This window comes from Azolla caroliniana, unplaced genomic scaffold (assembly GCF_043228905.1).
Source record: "Azolla caroliniana isolate FFs.n. ecotype wild unplaced genomic scaffold, voAzoCaro1.0.p SCAF_1, whole genome shotgun sequence".
In the NCBI taxonomy this organism is placed as follows: Eukaryota; Viridiplantae; Streptophyta; class Polypodiopsida; order Salviniales; family Salviniaceae; genus Azolla; species Azolla caroliniana.
The window spans coordinates 37,173,350-37,198,429 of NW_028230436.1; the positions used below are offsets into that span (position 1 = coordinate 37,173,350).

At 36.4% G+C, this 25,080-nt stretch overlaps 3 protein-coding genes across 4 annotated transcripts; 2 read left to right on the top strand and 1 right to left on the bottom strand.

Annotated features, from left to right (window-relative positions):
- Window positions 1–454: 454 nt before the first annotated feature.
- On the bottom strand, window positions 455–5,846 carry LOC147870348 (DNA-directed RNA polymerase III subunit). The gene is made up of 8 exons (XM_087339085.1): window positions 5,668–5,846; window positions 5,127–5,256; window positions 3,869–4,000; window positions 3,722–3,787; window positions 1,361–1,419; window positions 1,180–1,281; window positions 1,022–1,079; window positions 455–929 (listed from the first exon to the last, which is right to left on the bottom strand). Exons 1-8 carry the CDS (start codon window positions 5,800–5,802, stop codon window positions 913–915), a joined length of 699 nt encoding a protein of 232 aa, XP_087195211.1. The 5' UTR covers window positions 5,803–5,846; the 3' UTR covers window positions 455–912.
- A 5,514-nt stretch (window positions 5,847–11,360) lies between these two features.
- On the top strand, window positions 11,361–13,566 carry LOC147870349 (protein trichome birefringence-like 16). 2 transcript variants are annotated; one of them, XM_087339095.1, is made up of 3 exons: window positions 11,361–11,648; window positions 11,935–12,133; window positions 12,248–13,566. In XM_087339095.1, exons 1-3 carry the CDS (start codon window positions 11,366–11,368, stop codon window positions 13,122–13,124), a joined length of 1,359 nt encoding a protein of 452 aa, XP_087195221.1. In that variant the 5' UTR covers window positions 11,361–11,365; the 3' UTR covers window positions 13,125–13,566. The 2 variants fall into 2 exon arrangements, with proteins under 2 accessions (XP_087195221.1, XP_087195227.1); XM_087339101.1 differs by having other exon boundaries at window positions 11,370–11,477.
- A 3,469-nt stretch (window positions 13,567–17,035) lies between these two features.
- On the top strand, window positions 17,036–25,080 carry LOC147870350 (kelch repeat-containing protein At3g27220-like). Its single transcript, XM_087339111.1, has 7 exons — window positions 17,036–17,473; window positions 18,767–18,922; window positions 19,606–19,835; window positions 20,485–20,655; window positions 20,808–20,913; window positions 23,697–23,915; window positions 24,720–25,080. The coding sequence occupies exons 1-7, from the start codon at window positions 17,294–17,296 to the stop codon at window positions 24,885–24,887; spliced, it is 1,230 nt and encodes a 409-aa protein (XP_087195237.1). The 5' UTR covers window positions 17,036–17,293; the 3' UTR covers window positions 24,888–25,080.

A 25,080-nucleotide genomic window follows, 5' to 3' on the forward strand; every position in this document is an offset into this window, starting at 1 on the left:
GTGATTTTGTACAACATTATAAAACACATAACACTTACATAAGCTATCAAGGACAGCAAAGGCATATTACCTGAAGCCAAAAGGTTTCGATGCATCAATCTACAACTCTCAAAATGATAAATCATCCTCAAGAGGAACAAATGACAAGGAACTACCCGATACAAAATTTCATATAATAAAATGGGGAGGGTGACAATGTTTAGGCAAGATATGAAATGATATTTGTGCTCCAGTATACTACCACCCCAAGAACCACCCAATCAAGTGCAATTATCTAGTCCATCTGCTATGGCAATAACTAAATAACAACTCAGGGATGGTGTCCATACAACAACTAGAAAACAATACATTTCATACTCTACATTGGATGGAACCATTAATTGAAACCAACACAGCGAAGATATCAAAAGGCAACAGAAGCCATTGCAACCTGCAGTTATGTGCCATGTAGAGATATCCATGTAACTTTTAAGTAAATCAAAATATTAAAATACTGTTATCAATGTGAACTCTTGCACTCATATGACGAACGACATTTGCTGCAAGTCTTTCAATCTTGAATAAGCCTGTTCAGAAAAATGGCATTGGGTGTTGAAAAGGAGGCAACCCTTGTATTACAAAAATGGGATTGTGCCAATCTTTGAACAATCACTAATATTGGTAACCAATAACAAATCATATACTAATGTACAACACATGGTATATCTTTTCTATGCCTTTTCATGTCAGTTCATTTTCAGCCGTGCTACTTTTATGTAACCAAAAAGGAGCTGATGCAAACTCATTTGTAGAGTATGCCAGTAATTTGCATTCATCAATATTGCTTAATCATATTACTCTGTTCACAGTGTGCGGAACAATCCCAGCTTGAAAAGAATATGTATCGATGACTTTAAACAAGATTCTGATATTTTAAAATGTAGGTCCCTCTGCTCAAAAAGATTCATGATTATTTTTAGATATTTAATCCTTATGCGTGTGAATGGGATACCAAACTAAGAAGCATAGAAATAAAACCTACCATCATCACCTCCATCGTCTTCATCCAAGTATTCATCATCGTCATCAAAACCAAAGTTCTGTAAAGATGTGATGTTGAAATCATTTAAAATAACGTATTAAACATACTAAATTTGCTTAAATGCAATGATACCAATATATATTACTGAATCTACTTACCTGTGCATAGTCATCCTCCCCAATCTCTTCTTCTTCTTCTTCATCAACCTCATCATCCTCTTCATCACCATCCTCCGTTTTCTTTTCTTCATCCTTACCCTCCTGGGTCCAGGTAAAAAGATTGATCTTAATTTCTCAATTTGGCCATTTATTACCAGAAGAAAATGCAGGCACGCCTTACTTCTGTCATTTTCTCACTTCTTAGCTCCAGAGTTGCCAGCCTATCAAGCCGATGCAAATCTGCAAATACAATAACAGCGGTCATCTTCATCCATGAAGCAGAAAAACAAAGCTTATAATGATTTTAAGATTCACGAATTAGGCAAGAAGGAGAAAAAAGGAATGGAGGATGGGCTTTAACTAAAGGCAAGTCCCCTACTTCTGTATGTATCAGTTTCTGTTCACAAGTGTCCTCTTGACATTGATCTCAGAGATCCACATGTCAGGTTATAGTGGAGCACAATTTATGCGTTGAATGCCTACAGTGTGAGGAGGAGTATCTTGGCAAAGGCCTATAAAGATCCCAGTTTAAGCTTCCAATAATTATTTTGGGGATACTCCTATTGTGAGCTTACAGAACTATCACACTGGAACTCAGAGAATGCACATGGTTTGGAAGAAGTAGATGTGTTGAAAACATGGCTGTGTCATGGGTCTGTTTTTGAAGATGTGTGCTCAGAATTCCAGGATTTGTAGAGGAGACACCTATATGAGAACTCCTGAGCAGTATATTCAAGTTTTTTTTACCAGACATCTACAGATACCCCTACTTCTAGACCATCAATAAAATGTATCCTAATATGTAGAGCAAGCTGAGCAGATTCAGGTATGTCAAGAAATAGATTGTCAAGATACTTTCTACCCAGGCTCAATAAGCCGAAATAAGCAAGTCAGACTTTACAAATATATGCAGGGAGAGATTTAAGGAAGTCAACATGCAAAAATCTTTAGATGTAGCTGAAACTGCCTGTCCAACATATTGATTCAGTACCATGATGACAGACAATCACCAGTTTGGAGTGAGATATCTCCTCCATATTAACAAGGAGTTTATAGCTATGATGCACTCCACCTAGAGTTAGATTATCTACCATATCATTCCCGATATGACCCGTCTGGAGTGAGATATCTACTCCATATCAGACAAGGAGTGTAAAGCTATTATTCGCTCTACCTAGAGCTAGACCATCTACCAGAAAGGTTTTTGAAGAATGAGACATCTTCCGCTGAATTAGTGTCTCATGCCATGATAATAAGGAGATTACAGGGGTCTCCCGGGGAAGAGTTAGAATTGAGAAGAAATATTGTATTTATTTCCATCTCTTGGGATATGCCCCCTTGATATTGATATAATTTTGGTCTAATTTGACATTTATATGCTTCCTAATTAAATGGGCACAATTGATATCTTTATGTTGCCATTACATTTATAGCCTTAATGCAAAATGAATTTAAAACCCATAATATCTATTTCATGTTTTTTTAACAAATATAAAGTTCAGACTCTATTTCTTTATTTTGGAAACTTGTTTCTATGTTTCTGATTCTGTTTCCTAATGCCTACGTGGTAGAATGCTTTTCTCTACCCAACCTTTGAAAACTACACAAGAAAAATATGTGTACTTTTCTCAAAAATAAGCACAAACAAATCATACTGAAGTTCAATTACCTCAGATAATTGGCTAGAGAAGTATCATCCACAAGCTCTAACTAAAGTTACACCCCCAATCAAATCAAAAGTAACCAAGATCTTCAAAAGGATCACCTAACCACGTTCCTTTCGTGTCTTAACATCCACTAGTGATGCAGTAGTAAGTCCAGTTCTTAGCCAATTTGGTTTTCCAAGTTTTGTAACTTCTTCCTCAAACCAATCCTTCCCAAAGAGAAAGCTCCATTCAGGCTTATATGATTCTGTTCACGCTTGTGTCCAGATAGGACTACGGAAACTGCCAGATCCGATCTTCTTTAAGCTCTGGATCATAGGTGTATGTCTAATCATATTGACTCAATAACAGTCTTCATGAGCTTGTCTTGTCTGAGTAGTAGGAAAGCCTAGATTATTATGGTAATATGACGTTTTCCAACAAAATCTACAAAACATATGCCATCAATGAGGTTTTAGTGGCTCCAACTCTAAGAATCACAGAACACATACTTCAATGCGATAATTATGCATCTTATCAGTAGCAACGATCATGTTTTCAAGAAGTAGAATATGCTTGTACTTTATCATCGTCCTTAAAAAAGAGAGTGAAACAAATACGAAAATGTAGAAAACGAGATTCTCATAAATTATCCTATATTATCGCAAGGTAATCTCGATTTACTATCAACATGAAATCACAAAAGTATGCCCCCCAAAAAATAAGATTGAATCAGGCAAATAAAAGAAGACAGTTATTGCACATGCCTATTAAGAAAATCAAACATTTTTTTGAGCACTAACTGAACTGTTTTTCTTGTTTGAGCATATCCATATCAAGGTGGATGTGAATGCAACACAGCACTATTATGCTTGAACAACTTAGGTCAAAATGAGCACCTGTTTTCTGTGAGTTAGTATCCAGGGTCCATTGTGAGGTTCCTTTATACTGTCCTTTCTTTCTATCTGTTGAAAATTTAAGACATAATCATAAGAATCCACAGAAAGCAACAATATCTTGTGAAATACAAAGAAAACAAATCCCACCTTGTGCACCAATAAGCTCTGCAGGGAAATACGCTGACGTAAGCTTCAAAACAGATGATAAAGGAGGACGTTTGGATTTGAAGTTAGGCTTGTATTTGTCGGAATACCGTTCTATCTCTATTGTAACTCCAGCTGTGTTATACAAAATTAAGTTGGGGTAAAGAAGCTGACTAAAACAGCACCTAAAAAGCGAGTGGAGATGCACTCAATAGCATCAAAAGAGAACCAAATTGAGATCAAAAGTATCAATAGAAAAAGAGAATAAACGATTACAAGAAAAAGAATGCATAACAATGAGCTGGAAAAAGTCGAACACAAGGTGAATCAAATCATTAGCAATAAAAGGACCCAAAATGAAACCAGAAGCATAAAAAAATGATACATTTTGACAGCATAAAAATATGGTAGAAAGAAGAGTGAAACGAAACCAGATGCATTGAAGACAGACGAAATGAAATTGACGACATAAAAAAGCATCAAAATTGAGAGTCCAAAGAACATGGCGAATAAAAGAAATACAAAATGAAATTGAAAACATAAACAGAAATGTAAAATGAGATCAGAAAGTCAAGTTGAAATAAAAAACACAGGCCTACTTTACACAAAAGCCTTATCTTTGGTCTTTCAAAGTAGCACCATAACGAATTTGATGACTATTACCAGAATAAGTTTCATAATTTTCGGCAACCTCCGAAAATACAGGCCTACTTTGCTTAAAGGCCACTTCTTTGTCCTTTCCAATGCAGCACAGGAATATAATCGGAGATCACTTATACTATTGCCCACTAATCCAAGATAAAGGTATAGTTTAGTCACAAATCTCACTTTTTGGGTTTCTTCAATTACAACAAGGATATAATCAAAAACCACAAATCTAAACCGGACTGATGATTTCATCATAAATCCAGGATACATGCCTACTCATACTCACAACCTTTGATTTGGCATTCCCAACGTTGTACAAAGTTCACTATTCTGCTTTAAATTTATGGTATTTGGTAAAAACCCTCATAAAGTCCTCTTTCCTCTCAATTCTTTCTCTTTTAGCTTCCTCAGAATAGTACAAGAATGTAGTCAGAAACCGGAACTCTAACTTAGAAGAGATATAATTTTCATCCGAAATCAAATATGAGGACCCAATCCACTCAAAGATTCTTCTTTGCCATCCTCGACATCAAATATAGTCAGAAACTATACCTAGATTAAACTCGTAACTTACAGCAAAAAACCCAAAAGGATGAAGGCCTAGTCTACTCACAAGCCTTTTCTTTCGGCTTCTCAATATAGTAAGGTGATGCATTCCAGAACGTTTCCAGTCTACGCCGCCGATTGAAGAGCTCCTCATCTGCTTTAGTAATATCTGGAAGCTCAGGCAGTTTTGTCACAACCTAAAAAATTTACACAATGTAAAGAAAATACGGTTACAGAGAAGACGAAAAGCAAATGATGGAATTAGAATTAGAATTAGAATTTTTATGGTCCATAAAGAGGCCAATTTTGACCTATGGGACCAGAGTATACATGTGTTCTTGATATATGTCTCCTTCCTAAGAAGGGGTATTCATACGTTGTTGAAGCACAAAGTCTCTATGTGTTAGTAAAGCATACAAATATGAGCTCAACCTTCTAGGTGGTGTCTTAAGTATGGCACTTAAGTTATCACTACCTCTTAGTATGTCAACATATCTTGAACGAATTGCACTATATGTCGAGCATGTCAGCAACTTAGTATGGAGAGAGAGAGAGAGAGAGAGAGAGAGAGAGAGAGAGAGGGAGGGAAGTAGGAAGGAAAGACTTACGGGGAAGAGAAGGGGAGGAACTTCGACTTTCCTGATAACAGCGACGCCATCATCGCCACGAGCTTGAGGGATGAAGCTGCTGCTTCCGAACCGACCTCTGCCACCACCACCGCGGCCACGACCCCTCCCAGACATGTATGTATGTATATCTATCTATCTATCTATCTATGGACGTCTGACACACAGACAGACAGAAACGTGCGCACCTGCAAGAATCAGAGGAAACGTCTGTCTGAGAGAGAAACGGGGGACGGGGATGTTACTGAAGGAGAAAAAAGAGAAACGGAGAGAAACGAAGAAAAGAAACGGCCGTTTCCTTCCTTAGCAAAGGAAACGGGGCTGATTTTTTGTTATTTTTTTAATATTAATAAGGCGATGGTTTCGTTTGCAGAATTATATAAGTAATGGCCCACACAAACCCTAAACCCCATATGTATCTCTTTGCTGCTATGCTACCTATCGCCGCTACCTACAATACAAAACTCTTTTTCTTCTTCTTTTTCCAAAAAACAACTCCTTCCATTAGTTATAAAATTTTACAAATGAGACGATTATGTACAAACCTACAATACAAACTCTAATCGTTCTATCAGTCTCTTGTCTCGATCATTTGTGTATGGACCGGACCCTGTGTCATTTTTCTACAATGGGGTTGTTTATATGGGCAAGGGCGGAAAACACAAGGTTAATGAACCACTTGAAATTTAAGACTTTCTTGTTTGTACATGAATATAATCGACGACTATAGTCATTTCATGCGATCCGTATTTCTCTTGATTATCAATGTAACTAACCATGGTTTTGAAGACCTTTGTAAATTGATGGGTAATTGCCATATATAACCAGTAAATGATAGTCAACACCATGGTTCCTAAATCCTCATAACATTTTAAACATATATGTTTTAAGTCATGATATGTTGCATATGTTATGGCCCTCGAAGCAACATAATAGCCAATAACCGAAATAATTAGAAATGAAGTCGGTGATCGATAGCATACGTATGGGAAATCCAATGCCTTTATTAAACATTCTTGTATGAATACCAAAGTCATAACACTAAATGCAAGAAAAAGGTTCAAAATATAGATAATATGGTATCTCATGGCAACAAGTAAAACATGAAACTTGGATATGCCTAGAATCAAGTGAATAACCCTTGAGGAGTGTTGGGCAAAGTCTCTAGCCCCTACCGGAAATTTTCTTGCTTCGTATGATCTTAACCAGAATTTAAAAAATTTACCTAGCCAATTTCCTACAAGCGATAATGTCAACCGGAACATGTTGAGAAATAAATAAATGGCGCATACCAAATCAAATCAATTGCAAAATTTTGGATCCAAATAATATATATATATATTTCAAAAAACGTTTACTAACTTTGTAAACAAAATTCACTATTCAAAACTTTGTAAAGTCGCATAATCAACAAATTAGATCAAATCCATGTATCAAATCTATCAAAAAAAAGAAAAGAAAGAGGAAGGCTCAGAATAGTTTACATGCACATGCAAATCCATGTATGTAAATGTAAAAGAAATTGAGGGAACAAATATATTGCAAACAATATTGAAGGAAAAAATCAAGAGGAAAAAAGTGGTGTATATATTAAAACAAGATGACAATACAAATGCAATGTAATAATGCCCGATAACGCAATATACATGCTTCCTTGTGATTTATTCTTGTATATTCTCATCATCTTTTTGTGCTAAGATAATTTGTTGTACATAATTCCCTCCCATTTTTCAACCTATCCTCCATTACATGTGTTTGAAATACATGTTGATTCTCGTCTCAAATTTTTTGATTCATCTAGTTATGTTACAATAAGTAATTAGTATGTCAAATTCGTCTAGTTTGTTTATCATAGTAGCCCCTTGATGATGATGAAGAAGAGCAAATCTCTTTCCATACCTAGTTCCGTTACATCTTCACAACTTCAGGTTTAACCACTAAAAAGACACGCGAAGATTCAACCCTATTCTCCAATGCACGTACTTTGCGATGATCCCACATCCATGAATATCTTTGACCAATTGTTCCCATTAGCCAACCCCAATAAGGTCTCATCGCGGGGGATTAAGTTATTAGATTACATGGGGTGTTCACCTGGTTTGTCTAGGTTAGAACAACAATATTTATGTGATGAATATCAAGATAAGGTCCCGAAGGAACATTTATCTTTTAAATCCCCTTTGGGCCAAATTAGCACACTTCAAACTTTTCATGGTCGGGAAAATGTTAAGGAGGTTAATGAACTTTATTTAGATGCACTTAACATGAGCTTTGGCAATCATTTGTCAAAGATAGTAGTGTTTGTACTCAAAATTCAATGCGTACACATGAGAAACCAAGAGAAAATGAGGACATAACTAATGTGGAGCCAAATGTGATGGAGGCTCTAATGTCAGTAAATGGTGGGCTTAAGAATGAGATCCATCCATTAAAGGAAACAATTCACACTAAAAAAGACTATGGGGATTAGGTGTTGGATGAAAACACGGCTCATGTGAATGAGCCCCAAAAGATTTCAACAGTACTACTCGACATCGAATGTGAGAAGGAGAAACAACATCCAACTTGTTGTCTGTAGGTACTAGAGTATATTTATGTCTTTCTTTCTAATAATGTATCCTTTCTTTTAGTTAATTTCATAAATTTTAATATATAGGGGTGCTAGCTTGTATAATTGGCAAATGAACCATCCACTTTTTGAATTAGCTCACTATTTCACATGCTACTTTCTTAAAGGATATCTAATCATGCCTAGTGGGAAATCCGCTCAGTCAATAACTACGCACAACCTACGGACAAATTTGACCTTTATCTTGGTGGACAATACCCTTGTTGAACATTTGTTCATTGTATACTAGATTTCATGCTGATAACTTTCTCAATGCTTTTAATGGGTTTGAGAAGTGAAAAACTTGGGTTTTAGGCCTTGTGCAAAGATTAACACATAGAAATATACTCCAAGAGTGAGTTATATTAAACTCAAGGCAAGCTATTATAAGTTATAACCATACTCTCGTTGAGCAATGCATTAGTAGAGAATTTTGGAGATTTCAATACAAAAAAGTGCAAATTAAAACAAAGATTCAACCGGAACGGAACGGGTTGTCCGTCCTTCTCATGGTAGTTACCCGGCAATAAAAAGTCCCAATTCAACCGGAACGTTGTGTTGTTCGCACTATCTGTCCTTGGGACGTTGCCCAACGTTGCGGCGGGCCTTTTGAGTTACAAAACAAAGGCTCATGTTGTTTCACACATGGTTGCAACATAAACCTACTCCTCAATTCATGGCATTAGTAATGATCATATACATATCGAAGAATCGATGCATGACAACTCTCATTCTTTTGAAAGAGGACCCATAATTGCATTGCACTCTCTTCAGCACAACCTTCAATCACCTTGTCCATTTGACAATCCCCACTTAATTCTATTCATTATCAACTATATGCAAAAGCATTGGAACGAAATTTGTTTCAGCCACGAGCTCTTCATGTATTCCTTGGTTTCTCCACGATAAGTCAAATGAGTCTTTTTTTTTATAGAGACTCCATAAGGTTGGACCACATATATAAGGCCAAACCCAACTATGTATTATTGTACATCATCAAAGCAACTTTTGTAAGTATTGTGCATTCATGATCATACTTTCACAATGTAAATTGACTATACAAGAAAACCAAGCACAAAATGATGTAGTTTTTGTATTAGGTATTTATTACAAATTATATTACGTGACACGTCTATTGACATGTAAAAAAATTCATGAAATAGACATTACATGCCCGTGTAGATTTAAACAAATGATCAAATATTTTGATACAAATGTGACATCGAATAGTATTTATTACCTTACCATTGTTTTAGCCTATATATTTGTCAAAGGATATGATATTTATGATGATGAAACCGATATGTTTTCGTTAATAAATCGATTTTCTGTGACAATTGAATATCTCCTAATCTCAGTTTGTAAGTTGTTTGACATATTCTTGTGGACAAGACCCATATCGAAGCTACATGTTTAACTAATTGGGAACTATAGTAATTGTAACCCATTAGATAAACTACATCTTGAGAATATTTTTTGTACGTGAAGAATTTATGTTGTTATGTACTATTGAAATTTACTTCAAAGGTTTTTACATGATATGTGACCAAAAGCTTGGATGCAATAGTTTGTTGTATAGTTCAAACATCAAAGGAGTGCACCTTTAAATCTATTACATGTACATGTGCATGTGTCGCGGTCTACAAAAAGAATAATTTTGACATTTGAAAGCTTGCTTTATTGCGAAGGATGGATGGTCGTACAAACCCTTTTGTGTGAATGTTCCTTTCAATCTTTCAAAATTTTCAAGAGCACATTAGGAGTAATCAACACTCAAAGACACCCATTTTAACCAGACTCAAGAGTTAAGGGAGAAGTACTTGAGCTTCCTTTTACGCTACAAAACGAGAGAAAGAAATGAAACCAAACGAGCTCCCATGCAAGATAGATAGTACTTGAACACATCTTCATTAATGATGGGACCCTAAAGGTATTTCACAATTTCCACCTACGAGCCGCTCATGAAACGTTGGGAATGGTCACAAACAATTGTAGGACTAACATAGTTTTCAAGGTGTTCCCACCACCTCAAGGACATCCTCTTTTCCAACAACACTCAAAGAGGAAGATACTTCAATGATGGCATGTGGAAAATTTTAAGCTCTAGGTAGGCAAGGATGATTAATGACGATACTTTATGTTTGTTTTAATCAATCATGTCATGCCCAACGTTTTTCGTTATCATGTCACGAGGCCTAATCATAGTTGTTAGAAAGGAAAATAAGTAGCAACAAAGAAGTTGCAACCGATTGATGCATGAACACACACACACACACACACACACACACAATACACACATGCGTAATTGGCTACACTATGTTCTAAAACATAAATTCGAGAACTATGCAAAATATTCTCAAAGTTGGCCTTTTTCATCATTTATGTAAATAATGTTGTTATTGGCTCATTTATAGGATTTTATAAAAGAGAGCTCCAAGACAAAGTTAGCTACTATAGTTCCAAGACGTGGTAGAAAGCAATTATGGGACGCGATGCATGTAATGACTGTAGGCTTGTTTCATCATGTAAGCGTGAGTTGTATAGCCAAAGTGTAGCCAAAGTGTACACATGCTATACTAGCTGGACAACCAGTTGTAATGATTTTCCCACAACTAACCATTGTTAATTATCTATTGTCAAGACTCAATGCATAAGGTGTGCTTACAAATGTAGGCAAACACAATGTGTAGGTAATGACGAGAGTGGGTTTTAATGCCCTGATGGGGAACCTATTGGTGATCCACGTACAGGACGGGGGTGAGTCCATGGGTACTTGGGTGGACAAACACGGAGGATAGATAGATTAAGAGTCCTTTTAAGAGGCCAAAATGGCCTAAAAGAGAGAAGCATAAATATACCAACTCAATTGCAATCACAACCCAAATCTTCAGAATATCCATAAATCTTCTCTCTCACGAGTTGTGAGTGATATATATATATATATATATATCACACACACACACACACAGAGACAAATATATATATGTATATGTACATCAACATGTATGTATGTATAGTGTATGTATAAACTATGTATAACTGAAATATTCTGTCTCCATATAATATGTACATATGTATGTTTGTAATCAGGGAAACAAAGAGAGAGGGAGAGAGATGATGGGTAGCAGCAGGGGAGAAACAGGGGAGAGGAATCAATGGCCTATTCTGAGGTCTGGAATGGCAGGCCTTATTATTGTAACCCTAGCCATGGCTTTCACTCTCATAGCTCTCATCTCTTCTGATTTGCTCTCTTCGTTTTGCCCCCCTCCTCCTCTTTCTCTGCTTGTTCCTTCTTCTGAATCTCCTTTGTCTTCTTCGATGTTCATATCTGAGTCTTCGCAGCCGCTGTCTAATGGTAAGTACATACTTCTCCCTCCTCCCTTCCATTTACGTCCGCAATCTTGAATTGCGCCATTTCTTTCTTTCTTTCTTTCTGTTTTAAATGATTAAAACCTTCTTCGAACTTGTTGCTCTGTTCTTTTTCTTGTCAATCATTTCTAGATATGTCTCAGCGCTTCTTCTTCTTCTTCTTCTTCTTCTTCTTCTTCTTTTAGCAGTTAATGCGAGATTATTCTTTTTGCCTTCATGTTTCAAGATCATTTGCCTTCATGTGTGATTTATCATCTATTCATCTCCAATAGGCTGCAACTATTACATCGGGAAGTGGATGAAAGCCGAAAATAGGCCTCTCTATTCTGGGCGATCGTGCAAGAAGTGGTTGTCAGGAATGTGGGCATGCCGGGAAATGCCAGGCCGCTCAGATTTTGAGTACGAGAACTACAAATGGCAGCCTCATGGCTGTAATCTTCCCGCCTTCCAGAGCCACGATTTCTTGTCTAGGTTAGATTCAGAAGCCAACATACACTGTTATTACATATACATTTGGATTAGAAACAGAGAATGTTTTAAATTCATTAAATTTGTGGCTTATGGTAAGGATGCATATTCATACAGGATGCGACACAAGGTTGTGGCATTTGTTGGGGATTCGATTGGTCGACAACAATTCCAATCCTTAATATGCATGCTTACGGGTGGGGATGATGAGGCAGCGGTGGAAGATGTGAGCAAGTCCTATGGTTTAGAGAAGCCACAAGGATCCATAAGAGCAGACGGGATCGCCCTGAGGTTCACAGAGAGCAATACAACCATAATCTACTATTGGTCGGCCACATTGTGTGAACTTGAACCCCTCAATCGAAGCAGCCCCCACGACGACGATGACGAGGATCATCAGAGTGAGTATGCTATGCATCTGGATCGCCCCTCCACCTTCATACAGAAGTATGTCAAGTCTATGGACGTCTTGGTCTTGAACACTGGACATCACTGGAACAGAGGAAAGATGAATGCCAACAAATGGGTGATGTATGTGGATGGCAAGCCTAATTCAAATCAAAGACTCTTCCGAGATTTAGGACTCGCACGGAATTTCACGATACACAAGGTTGCGGAATGGTTGCGTAACCAACGTGAGAGAAATCTAACAATGGCCGATATATATGTAAGATCTTTATCGCCTCGACATTTCTTTAACGGGGAGTGGGATACGGGGGGTCGGTGTGACAATAACCTGGTTCCGGTGGAGGAGAGAAATGTAAGTGGAAGGCGAGTAGTAGACCACGCGTTTGAGAGTGCGGTTTTCGAGACCCGGGCGCATTTGCTCAACATCACCTATCTCTCTCAATTTCGAGATGAAGCTCACATCTCCAAATATAATCCTGATCGAAGTGCTCAAGATTGTCTCCATTGGTGTCTCCCCGGAGTTCCAGATGTGTGGAATGAGCTTCTCTATGCCGAGATCCTTTCTAGAGCAACTAAATATACGTGATTCATATTTTGATGGTTAGTGTGTTCGTAATACAATGAAGATAATGGAACTTGGGGTGTGTGTGTGTATATATATATATAACTTGATTCTTGCCTTTTATAAACCCTAAACCTTGAATACAAGAATTCTAAGCCCTAAACATAAAATCCTATCAACAAAGATTTGAGACATGTATCGCAATACATGTGCAATCACAAGATGATGACCCCTCGGTTGAAAGTAACGATCCCCAAACATCACTTACAAGGGATGAAACATAAATGCCTTGCTACAAGATATCATGTCTCTCCCAGACACAATCCTTACTCTTTCCTCACTATCACAAATTTTTATGTATGATCATAAGGACAAATGGTGTGAATCCCCAAGAGTTCTATCACAAGGGTCATTTAACTTGTATCCTACAATGAGTTGTCGATGCAGCTAAGTGGGTATGGTTGTACATATAGGTAAATATCATCATCATCATCATTGACTATCCATGTGGCAATTATTGTATTTATCTTCTATGTTATTTGTTCTTGTATACTCGATAGTAACTAGTGCATTTGAATTTGTTTGTAGGTTGTAATTTAAAACAATTATGTTTATGTACATCCCAAAAGTGCTCATGGAGAAATGGCGTTGTTCATGTGGTTGAGACAATTCAAACAATTTCTTGAAGTCCACTTTCTGCATAATCACTCTCTATGCATTGATTGCAAGAACCTCGAAAGTGTGCATGTTTTCTAGAAAGGAAGGAGATAGGCCCATTTTGTTTTGTCTTTGGCACCTTCCAAAATGAGAACAACAATGAATGCCCATACAGTTTTGCCATTTCCTCTCATAATATCAGCAAATTATTCCAATATAATATCAAGAAAACAAAGTGACAAAAGTTTTCCATCAAACCATCTGGCATCTAGCAACATAGAAGTACGAACAAGCAAATTGTTTAATTTCGACAAGAGAAATAGATAAGGTGTCCATGTAATCCACTTCATTGCAATTTCTAATGAAATGTATGATACTCTTTTATAGAAAGCAAAAGCTTTAATTGTCAAATAGAAATCCATGCAATTGGCTATATAATTGTTTTGTTCTTAAAGTTGCTTTTGACTAATACACCCCTCCAAGTGTATGGAATGCTATTCAAATTATCAATGTTTTGAACATAGGATTTGATAGATGACTTGAAATATATTGTACATATGTGTCGATTATTAAGTTATTAAAACCAGAGAAACTATCCAATGTACTCCCCTTCACAATAAAGGTAATTTCAAATCTATCCTCCCATGGAAACATAAGAAATATGAAATTTACCCCATCTAAAAAAAGGTGTAGTTTAGCATTGCTTTTAGGAAAGGAAATTGTCCTTTTCAATACACTTCCATATACATGGAAACTTAATTTGAGCTATACCAATCACTTCAGTACAAAATGTCTAATAATAAAATTGCCTTTATGTGGATGGTATAAAGTAGTAAATGTTGTGTGAAATGCTTTACAATTATTACAGTACCTTGATCCCTCTACACTAATATTGAATGGTCTAATTGATTGTCCCATTTGATTTGAATGAGGGGGAGAATATGAGAGTGCAACGTGATTCGTGTATTCACCTTGCTTCAAGAGGAGACGGGTAGATCGTTGGGCAACTCAATTTGAAGCATTAACAATATGATTGTTTTAAACATAGTATGAACCATACGTACCATATGTGCATTCGCATTTGTGAATGTTTTCAATCATTCGTGTAAGAAAAACACCCTCAAAGAATGATAAATACCATACGTTTGGATTAACTGTTTATTATGAGGTAAATAAGCCTAAAAAATGGGGGGGAAAAAAACACATGAATGTTTGAATAACACTCGCATTCATTTTCCAACGTAGGAAAACGAATGTTATGCTAGACGAACACGAAATTTACGTACTATGGTTTTAAACATTGGTTCAAAATCAAAGCAGTTGGGAATTATTACTCCCATAATGCTGAAAATTTTAAAGGACAACCAAGTGGATTTGTTGTTCCACCAATGTTAGGTTTTATTCATATTTTGAAAGAAAACATTGTATGGCTTGACACAAATCCGAGGCAATGAAATTTCACACTAGCAAAATATCATGATGCTATTGGTTTTTTTATCCCCCCATTTTCCTAAAAGGAAGTACAATTTGATAAATTTACTTTAACAATGATGGCCTTGGTTGTGACATGAAGTGACGTTATTGAGTTTGAGACATTGAAAGTTGATTTGATGTGCGAGTTTGAAATGAACGACCTTGATGAGCTCCGTTTCTTTCTTGGGATAGAGTTAGGAACATGCAAAAAGGGTATATTGAAGATGATTTGAAAGAGTTTCACATATTTGAATACACGCATGTGGCCACTACACTACAAATGTATCGAATCTATTTTATCCCAACACCGGAAAATGATTATTGGATGAAAAACATTATCAGAGATTTATTGGGGAATTAATTATATGTTACCTTGACAAGGCTATTGTAGTGGCGAGATTGGTTAGTGGATGTCAAAAATGTTCTAAGAAATGATACTTGATGTCAACGAAGAGAACTTTCAGCGACCTCATTGACTTATTTTATGATGGTTCCAATCTCTTACTTTGGGCACTTTATATTGTGATGTATATTAAACAAAGAGACGAGGAGGTGATGAAAAACATTGTGGGGACATTATGGAACAATTGGTGGCACAACAATATTGTGACTTTCAGAAAAGCAACATACAGTGCATCGACTACAACTAAAGCAAAATAGTGAGTGCATTTCAAGCCATGTGTGATGTTGTTTGGTTGGTGATGTAACTATGTAGTTTTGGCAATAATATGGAGAAATTGATGGTCATGAATGATAACACAATGTAGATCCCAATACAGTTGTCTGATGATGACATTTTTCATGCATGTATAAAGCATTGTGAAGTGCACTATCATTTTGTACTAGAGAAGACAATGGGAAACTCCACGGATGCAGCCACATTTTGCAAACATAAACAAGCTATCCAAACACCTTTACAAAGGTCATTTGATAAGTCTTAATATGTGAAGCATAAAGTGTTTTAGGTCTGAATGATTTCAAAACGTTAATGGGATGATTAAAGATACATGCACATTACAAGGAAGTGTATGAAAATTGATTGTACATGCTTGTCTGTGTGTAGCCCGTTCCATGATGTCTCTTATCTAGCAATAATACAGAGCCATGTTGAAAATCGATTCAAAGTTACATGGGATAGTCAGCACATAACATAAACAAGCTATCCAAACACCTTTACAAAGGTCATTCGATAAGTCTTAATTTGTGAAGCATAAAGTGTTTTAGGTCCTAAAGAATTCAAAACGTTAATGGGACGATTAAAGGTACAAGCACATTACAAGGAAGTGTATGAAAATTGATTGTAAAGGCTTGTCTACGTGTAGGATGTTCAATGACATTTCTTATTTATCGATAATACAAAGCCATGTTGGAAATAGATTCAAATTACATGGGATAGTCAGGACTCAGCATGTATATATATACATGGGATATATATATATCTAAAGGATTGGAAATAGTAGTATGTTTAGAGTAGTTTCTAAAAATCTAGATTATCACATTGTATCAATTGATTACATTGAAATTGTGCATACTTTGCATCAATCCTCACGTGGAGGACTCATAACAACATCTAGTTAATTATTCAATCGTAAATTGGTGTAAATTGGTACTTTTGCTCGCCAGATTCTTTTAGTGTAAATTTGTATGTTTGCACTTGACAAATATCAGTGCCATGGACCAAAGTCTACTTACTTGCTTGGTTTATGGAGGGTATTTTGGGAATTGATGAGTAGGGGGGCTCAGGCTAGGCTATCTATGAAAGAGGAGTAGAGGGGTATTTTTTGTGATATTTTGTTATAGTTAGCTGGAAGCTAAAATATGTGGGCGGAGGTTTTTCCATGTGCTTCGCTTCTGTCTGTCTGTGTCTCTTTTAAATCTCGACGTAGCAGTAATGGTGGGTAGGAAATCAAGACGAAGGAAGAAGAAGGAAGGAAGAAAGAAGAAGAAGAAGAAGAAGAAGAAGAAGAAGAAGCAGGAAAAACCCGCTATTGAATTTACCCTTTTCTTCTAAGGTATCATCTCATTTTTTATTCCAGTAGTGAGAACTGGGTATATATATATGTATGACGGAGCTGAAGAAGGTTGTAAAGAAGAAGAAGCAGCTATGGTGGCTCAAGTATATGGTCATAGTACTTTGTGGTGCTCTCACACTAGCTGCTCTCTTCACAAATCTGTTCTGGGCAGCTGAACATCGTGGTTTGAACTCCAACATACCCGTCTCAAGGCCACATATCAAATCACACGTAAGTGAATAATTTCTTCTTTCTCTCATATAACTATTCAACTTTGGAACGATGTGTGCAAATGCATCACCTTTTTTCCTCGTTTACTTCTTCAACTTCGTAATAATCTTTGTGATATGTGTATTGCTAATTTATTTTCTTCATATACCTCTTCAACTTAGCAATTACCGATACAAATATATTATACACCTGTTCAACTTTGCAATGATCTAGGAAAATATTAATTTGATTTTTTAATATATATCTCCAAATTTGTGAAGAACAATGCAAATATTTTGACTTTCTTTCAATGTATCTCTTCAACTATGTAGTGATATATACAGAGATATTCCTTTTCTTTCCATCAATCTCTTCAGGTTTGTAATGATGCATGCAAAAAGGCATCCATCTTTCTATGTGCAGCGGCATATTGCATGGTTTAGAAAGTTTTGTTATAAGCTGTTTAACATGGTTTAAAATTGGTCTATTTTGTGTTTCCTTATCCTTGCAAGACTAAATATTAAGTGTTTTAACACGGTTAATTATAATGTGTTGTGAAAATCCATGGATGCCGATGACATTTCCATTTTGTTTCGTTTCTCCCTTTAAAATTTAATCTGGTAAATTCTTTCTATGCGCTCTCTATATATTAATGCTTTTCAATCTTGAAGTTTATCAATCTATGCAAATATTATAGTGAAACAGGGTTTAAGGGTTTCAATGAAGTGTATGTTTAACATCACAGTGGTTTGCATCACAAGTTTTTTGGTTTTCTATGATCGGATATTGTAGCAAGTGACATACATTTTAGTGGTTTTTACAAGTTCATCTTACCGTACATGCAAAAGGGAACAAAACAAAGATTCCCTGGATGATGAGAGAGAGCTCAAACAAGGGCCCGTGGGTAGTTTGACACTGATGGCACATATGACTACAGTTTAATAGTTTGCCAAACAAGAATGATTGATGAAGAGATGAGTAGTGAAGTTAGTGAGATAGTGAATGCAAATATTTCAATGCTTATTGCATGATGTATTGCTATTGGCATTGACATTGGTGTTGATAATGGTATTGGCTACATTACTCAATGATAGATTGAATATTGCATCATTTTCCTATATAAATACTCCACTGCAACATTAGATTGGACTTTAGTAGAGAAGAAACTTGGAATATGAATGCTAAAACTTTAGGAATTGTGTGCAATGTGTAGCACATAATTTTTTGTGCACTTGTATACATGCAAATACTTCTTTACATATTTACTACGAAATTTATACATTTCACAAGCTATATAATCTGAATGGAATGCAGACAATTGATCTCAAGACAGCTCTTCCTGGCGAGGAAGATGTGCCATTCCTTGAGTGGGAAGAAATGGCACCTGCGCCTGTAGATCGCCTCGATGGCTATTCTGCTCAGATTGACAACCTCTTATATGTGTTTGCTGGATATCAGACAATTGACCAGGTACAAAACCCCTCCCCCCAAAAAGAAGAAGAAGAAAAGAAACTCTTTGTTTATAGTCTCTTGTATATATATGTACTTTAAATAAAGTATCTCCTGATATGATGTCATCTGAAAATTCAATCATTTTCACCTGATGTTCACATATCCAATATGGTATTGTGCCGAACACTCTTCTAATCACTGCTTGTAGAATCTGGGTTTCAACAAGAGTTGGTCATTACATTTTGGCATCAGTCTCCAAAGTGTTTGTCTTTATTGTTTGTTTGGTCTCGTATAGTCTATCTACCCTTTGTTTGCATGTGCATACTTATGGATGCTAGGAAAGAAACATATAACACGAGTTATTAATCACTATGTTGGTCAACATTAGATTGAGCAAGTAGATACTAATAAAACGCAAAGCAATGTATGCTCTACATTTACATGAGTGATTGGGCTGTTACTTATTTTACCCTTATTGATCTAGGTCTACATTTATGTGTTTACGGGCTTGAGTTTAGGATGGGGTCACATAGTGGGGGATTCATATAGGTTAATTATCCTGACAAAGATTAATCTGTCCTTACCAAGTTTTTTTTCAGTCATGATAATAGTGGAAGGTGTATGTGTTAGATTATCCTAAAAAGACTAAACTAGTCTCATAGACATGTATCTATCAGAAACTTCTTTCTGAATGTATGCAGGTTCATTCTCACGTAGATGTATATAATCTATCCAGCAACGAATGGAATGATCGGATTGAAATGCCAAAAGAAATGGCAAACTCTCACTTAGGGTTGGTTACAGATGGTCGATATGTATATGCTATTTCTGGGCAATACGGTCCTCAGTGTCGTGGACCGACCAATAAAGCTTTTGTGCTTGATACACAAACAAAGAGGTGGTCGGCTTTTCCACCACTTCCGGTTCCAAGGTAAAATTCGGAATTACAGAGTTATCACAAGTTGTTCCATTTCCGTTTCTCTACTTATTGTGTTGAGAAGCACAGATTTGAAAAGTTGTTTTAAAGGCTTAACTGAAAGTTATGCAATGAAACTAGTGTGATGGAGTAAATTGTGAATGGCATCAACTTGGGTACAAAAAACGAGGAATCCCAAATATATGTGGAGTCTAAATGACTGGGTAAATTATTCTCGTATGAAGCTCTACAAGTATATATATAAAATAACAGATTGCTTATCTTTGGCAAGTGCTACTAGAGGATGTAAAGTTTTTGGCAAATCTTTCAAAATCCTTGGTCCTAGAAGTGAGCCAAAAGTTTCCAAGCTTCCTGTAGGATGGACCTATTTTAAAAGAAAGCACGTGAAATGGATTTTGTAGGGAAAATTAGTGAAAGGGATCTCTAGTTTATGCTAGTTCCCAAAATATAATTCAAGGATCTGTGGTCAACAAGAGTGACATGTTGCACATTATGGTAACTTACATTGGCATTTTTATTTATATGGATATGATGTTTTATGACATTTCATTTTATGTTTCAAATGAGACATACATACAAAGCATTTTATGTCTCATTTACTCCTAAAATACTTATAATTCAGTATATGTGGATTGACTGACAGGTATGCTCCTGCAATACAACTTTGGAGAGGGCGGTTGCATGTTATGGGTGGCAGCAAGGAAGATCGTTGGGAACCTGCTGTCGAACATTGGAGTATAGCTGTAAGTGATGGAAAGGCTTTAGGCATGGTTTGGCAACCGGATATTCCGATCCCTCGTGGTGGCCCTCATAGGTATTGTATACTTTATTTGTGTATTATTATTATTATTATTTTCCAAAACATTGTTTGTGTATAAGGTTGTGTTTTCTTTGAATAATATTAAATGTGAAGTTTGAATAGAGAGACTGAACAAACATTGATATGGGATTTTGGAAACTTTGAAGGGCTTGTGTTGTGTTTGAAGATCGATTGTATGTGGTTGGGGGACAAGAAGGTGATTTTAAAGCAAAAGTTGGATCACCAATTTTCAAGTGCAGTAGACAGAAAGAGGTAATGCAATAGAACTGTACTGCCATAATATGACATATGAAAGAGAAAAAAAGGAAGCTATATTGTTGTCTTTCATGAAGGCCAAAATGGCCTATAGGACCAAACAAGAGATTACATCTTAAATGTTTTCTTCTCTTTTTGAATAACTAACCAAAATAAAAATAGTTAAACATAGAGTATAAAAAACCTAGATAAAGAGAAAGAAAGAAAGCTGTATTGATGTCTTTTAAGAGGCCAAAATGGCCTATAAGACTGAACAAGAGATTGCTTTTTAAATGTTTTCTTTTCTTTGAACAACTAACCAAAATATATGTAATTAAAAGACCAAAATGGCCTGTAAGAACGAATGAGAGATTACATCTTAAAGGTTTTCTTTCCTTTGAGAACAACTAATCAAAATAGATATAATGAAACATAGGGTGCTATGGAATCTAGATAACTAAGAACTAGTATTCTGAAACTTCTGCGCTCAAAAAACTAGAGAAAAGGGAAAAAAAGGAAACATTATATAAAAAGGAAACATCTCTCAAGGCCAAAATGACCTCTATAAAAACCCATGACTGTTTACTATCATGATAAGATAGTGTGGGAACAGAAAATGCACAGGAGGCTGAGAAAGTGAAGTGCTGGCTTAGACATTGCGGAGAAAATACAAAGGACAATGATGATCTATGATTATCTGGTGGGGGGCCTAAATGATGATGGAACCTCCACCAAACTTTTACAAATTACTCTCCCACACCTAATGGGGGAAAACTAGAAACTGAGCTGAAGTGAAACAAAAGAAATAAAAATAAAAATGTACTATCTAATCGCCAAATGTGACTGTGTCCATTCTCCAAGCTAGACACCTGTTCCAAGCCTGTCGATTTGCCAGATATTTGAAACTGTGAAACAATCTAAATTACTTCCTCTTTATGGTAAACACACTGGCTCTTGTGTTTCCGATTGAAATTGATTATCATCATGCCTTTGGTCTCTGCTATATTGTTGGTCAGTATCTTCACTAAAAGTATGTATTGTATCTAAAAGCTTTTGCAATCTTAGCTTAGAATGTGCCAGAAGTACAACATCATCTTCAGAAATAAGAAACGATACCGTTAAGTTGCCAAATGGCTTGTTTCTGTCACATTGTTTCAAGACTTCTTGGATTAACTGTTCTACTGGGTGAACACATAGAGGAAATTGAGGGAATCCTTGAATCGCTCCCATGGGGAAAACCTGCTCATCCCCATATCTCTTCCTGTGTCTTTAAGCCCATTCACGGAGTTGATATTCTATGGGTAATGGAACTAGCTCCCACCATAATCATGTGACAGTTGGTGAACTGTATTCCTCTCTGTCTCCTTTGTACAGGGTCTTTATTCAATAATCTTACCAATATTGGGAAAACCTTTTGCTCTTCCCTGATTTAGTAATTCATGTATCCAGTCTTTGGCCGGGGGGGCCTGCTCAATTCAGCATTTCTAAGTGTGGTGAAATGTATCCGAAGCCATCCCCTCTTTGCTTTGAATGTTATGGGGATGATATGATGTTTTGGGTGCATCCCATCATTTCCTTGTATGTGTTCCATCATTTTGGGCTTATGTGACTGTAATAGTTGCAATTTGCTATTCTTGGCATTCTCCCTTCCATTTGCATGTGAGTACATCTATGAGCCAAAAATTGATCTCTGTTGTGAGCATATCATCAGTGGGTGGCTCAAGTAATGTTGCCATATTCCATCACTTTGCGTGTCTATCTAGGTGAGAAAATTTTGATTATCTTGGTCTTTTTCGCTATGCTACTATCAGTCATAGCTTGGTTGGTATGTGATGTGTCTTTCGATAAGTCTCAATGAGTATTTCCTGGTTGCCCAAGGTGGCACCTTTTATACTACTCAATATCTTCTGATCCAGGGGCTATTCTTCCAGCTTCCACCTATAGCAAACATGAACTTTTAATGCTTTGAATTGCGAGTCCTTGTCTGCCATCTATGAAGGTTATTGAGATTTCATCTGGATTAAATGGTAAGTGCTTTCAACCGAGGTTCTATGTATTTGACACAATTATGTTAGAGAGATGCATTGCCGAGATTCAAAACCTGGTGCATGGGGTTCACAAAATCATGACTAGGTACATCCCTGACATAGAGTCGTTATTTTAATATTGCGAAGGGATCAAAATGATGTACGACCTAAAGACCATTGACATCTGATAAAATGTTTGAGAACGAACAAAGTACAAAAAAAAGATACTTGATCCAGTCAGATCTGCCAAAATGACATATGAATTCTAATAGATTACATGCAGCGTGAGAATACACAAGTCAATTTATCTCAAAAAGTCCCATGTGTGTATCGAAAATGACATCAGTACCTTCTTGAATAAAGAGCCTAGTCAAATGTGTATAGTTATGTGAAGAGTCATGAATATGAGAGAGACCAAATGCCTTTTGCCCAGTTGGTAAGGTTGCCATGTGAAGACCAGAATGCGAGTGTTTAGTTGCATTCTGTAAAACTAAAAATATGCCTTACCATCACAAACTTGTGGGAACCAAAAAGGTCATTAGTTCAATATCCTGATATTGCATTTAGTTTAGAAATAGTTAGCTGATCAGCACGTTATGAGTTCAACCCTTACATTCTGATGGTCATTTAGTAAATTTGTGAGATTTGTAACTTGGTGTATGGGTTGATAAAAAAATGACTTACCATTAGATAATCACCCTAGGAGAGAGCTTCTATTTTCTTTTACTCAAGGAATCATGTTAATCACTCTTATTTTTCTGCTGTATGTTTCAGGTTGTTTATGGTGATGTTTACATGCTGGAAGTCGAGGAAGGAGGTAGAAAAGAGTGGAAGGAATTGCCGAGAATGCCAAGGCCTGATTCTCACATTGAATGTGCTTGGGTAGTGGTGAATGATACCTTGGTAGTGTTAGGAGGAACCACAGAAAAAGATCCACTTACCAATCGCATGGTCCTTGTTGGTGAGGTTTATGCCTTCGACTTCCGAGGCTTGGTATGTGTATTATCACGTTCTTGATTTTTCTTTGCATAATAGTTTGTTAAAATCTTCATACACTTCCTAATCTTAATGGAGGATTGATTCCTGTTTCTGGCAACCCAAAACCCAAAACTTCAACTAAAGTTTTTTTTTTTTCCTTTTATGGGTGTTCAATTGCCATTTGTGGCAACTGACAGTGAGGGATAGTTGCACTCACAACCTATGGCTATTGATCATAGATAGTCCATTGTTAAACTCTTTCTAGAGTGTCTTTTCTTTCGCTTAAAGAATGGTTGATTGAATATTGTGTCAATACTCAATATCAGGGGCTAAGTAGGTGTTTATGTTCTTGCTTTTTTGTGTCATGATGGCATGGGCATCATAGATGGGTCCTTCATTAAAATCTTCATATATTTTGTTATTCTCTGTTAATAGAGGATTGATTGTTGTGCGACAACCAAAGGCACTCATTCTAATCCATGGCCTACCCCTGGTCCTCTTCTCTGAATATTGCCAATTATATTTTTTAGCATTGTCTTTCAGAGGATAATGGTACCGTTTTCCTTGTGGTGGAAAGAAAGAGTAATGTCAATATTGTTAAGCCATTTTCAAGAGCAGCCTCTTAGAATGCTTGTGAAAATGAAGATTTTGTTATAATGGATTCAAGGCCCTAACCCACAATCTTATGGTTGTAAAGGACAAGCTTTACTACTAGCACAATCAAGTTTTTACGCAATAATACGTCGAATGTCTAATGGCTTTCTATAATAATATAAAGCCAACATGTACTGTTCTTATTTGTGTTTCTTCATGATATAGAAATGGAGGACGATTGGTAGGATGCCGTATCGAGTAAAAACAACACTTGCAGCGCTTTGGGATGGTTGGCTTTATTTCACGTCTGGTCAACGTGACCGGGGCCCTCTTGATCCCTACCCTAAAAAAGTAATAGGCAAGACTTGGCGAACTAAACTCGACTTAGCATGATCGTATATGTTTGTATGCACAAATTGTGTGGATGCTATGGGTGAGTTTCCTAACCGCCCTTAAGGCAAAGAGTGGGTTTTTATGTATTATTGGAAGAGGATTGATTATTTGAGATACCTCATTTTCTGATTCAACTGCATGTTTGCCTTCTTAACATGAACTGTTATCTTATATTCTATTTATCTTTGGAATC